Below are 1162 nucleotides of genomic sequence, written 5' to 3'. Positions count from 1 at the left end.
GATGGTCAATTGTACACATTTGGAGAACCTGAGTTTGGAAAGTTGGGTCTTACCAGTAAGCAGCTGATCAATCACAGAACACCGCAGCTGGTAATTGGGATTTCTGAGAAGGTGATCCAAGTAGCTTGTGGTGGAGAGCACACTGTGGTTCTCACAGGTATGTGTGGTGCCTGCTGCCCAGTCCCTGATTTCAGTGCTGGCTAAGGAAATGGCACTCCTTCTTGGCATTAATCTTGCATCTTTTTCTTTTAAGGCCTTTAACTTTTATTCCTACAGTAATACACATTTCTCGCCTATGAGTAAAAAAAAAAAAATTAAGTAGGAAACAAAATGAATCTTCTTGAATTATTCCTACTAACATAATTGATGTTTTCATGACTATAATATTTTTAATACCAAAAAATTGAACCAAACTCACTGCCATTGAGTCAATTCTGATTCACAGCGACCCCCATTGGGTTTCCGAGGCAATATCACTAGGGAAGTAGATTGCCCAAACTTCCTTCCGCAGAGCAGCTGGTGGGTAGGAACTTCCAGTCTTCTGGTTAGCAGTCAGATGCCTTAGGCACTACACCACCAGAGCTCCTTAATGTTTTTAATAGTAGCAAATAATAGTTTTTAGCTCATTTTCAAAGCTAAACTATTTTCCTCACGTATAGATAGTCTGTATTTATCTAAAATTGACATTCTTCTTCCTGAAATGCCTTCTTTTAAAGCTCCCTGTTGATTTACTCGACAATTATTTTTTGATACTCACAAGGTAGAACTTGAAAATGTCATTGTAAGTTTTATGTTCTGTTATAATAATTCATTAAAAAGTACTAAGGTTTTAAATTACAGATAACAAAAGGAAGAGCCTTCATCTTAATGTCAATTTCAGCTTCGGTATTTCTTCATTGTTAGGATGGAATTCTAGTCATTTATTAAAATATACTTACTACTTGGTAATGTGCTTACTAAAGTGATGCTTCCAAATTGGTTGAGCATTAGATTTATTTCTGATGAGTAATGTAGAGGTATGCAGTCAGGTCATGAATTATCATTATGATGACTTTTTTTTTTTTGGCCAAAGGGGGAAAGAAAAAGAAAAGTTTCTGAAGTCACCACTTAATCTTCAGTAACCCAACATTGGAAGTGTTCTAGACAAATTTTGAATAATAAA

General features: G+C 35.7%; 1 protein-coding gene across 1 annotated transcript in view; it reads left to right on the top strand.

The window, feature by feature from the left end:
- RPGR (retinitis pigmentosa GTPase regulator) overlaps positions 1-1162 on the top strand; it is a 49512-nt gene that overhangs the window by 27556 nt on the left and 20794 nt on the right. Inside the window, exon 5 of the mRNA XM_042783452.1 lies at positions 5-157. Coding sequence (XP_042639386.1) covers positions 5-157 — 153 coding nt within the window. The remainder of the gene's footprint in view (positions 1-4; positions 158-1162) is intronic.

This window comes from Orycteropus afer, unplaced genomic scaffold, assembly GCF_000298275.1.
Source record: "Orycteropus afer afer isolate SDZICR_OR568_19922 unplaced genomic scaffold, OryAfe1.0 scaffold01229, whole genome shotgun sequence".
Taxonomy (NCBI): Eukaryota; Metazoa; Chordata; class Mammalia; order Tubulidentata; family Orycteropodidae; genus Orycteropus; species Orycteropus afer.
The sequence above is the reverse complement of the archived record's forward strand: the minus strand, read 5'-3'. Positions and strand labels throughout refer to the sequence as shown.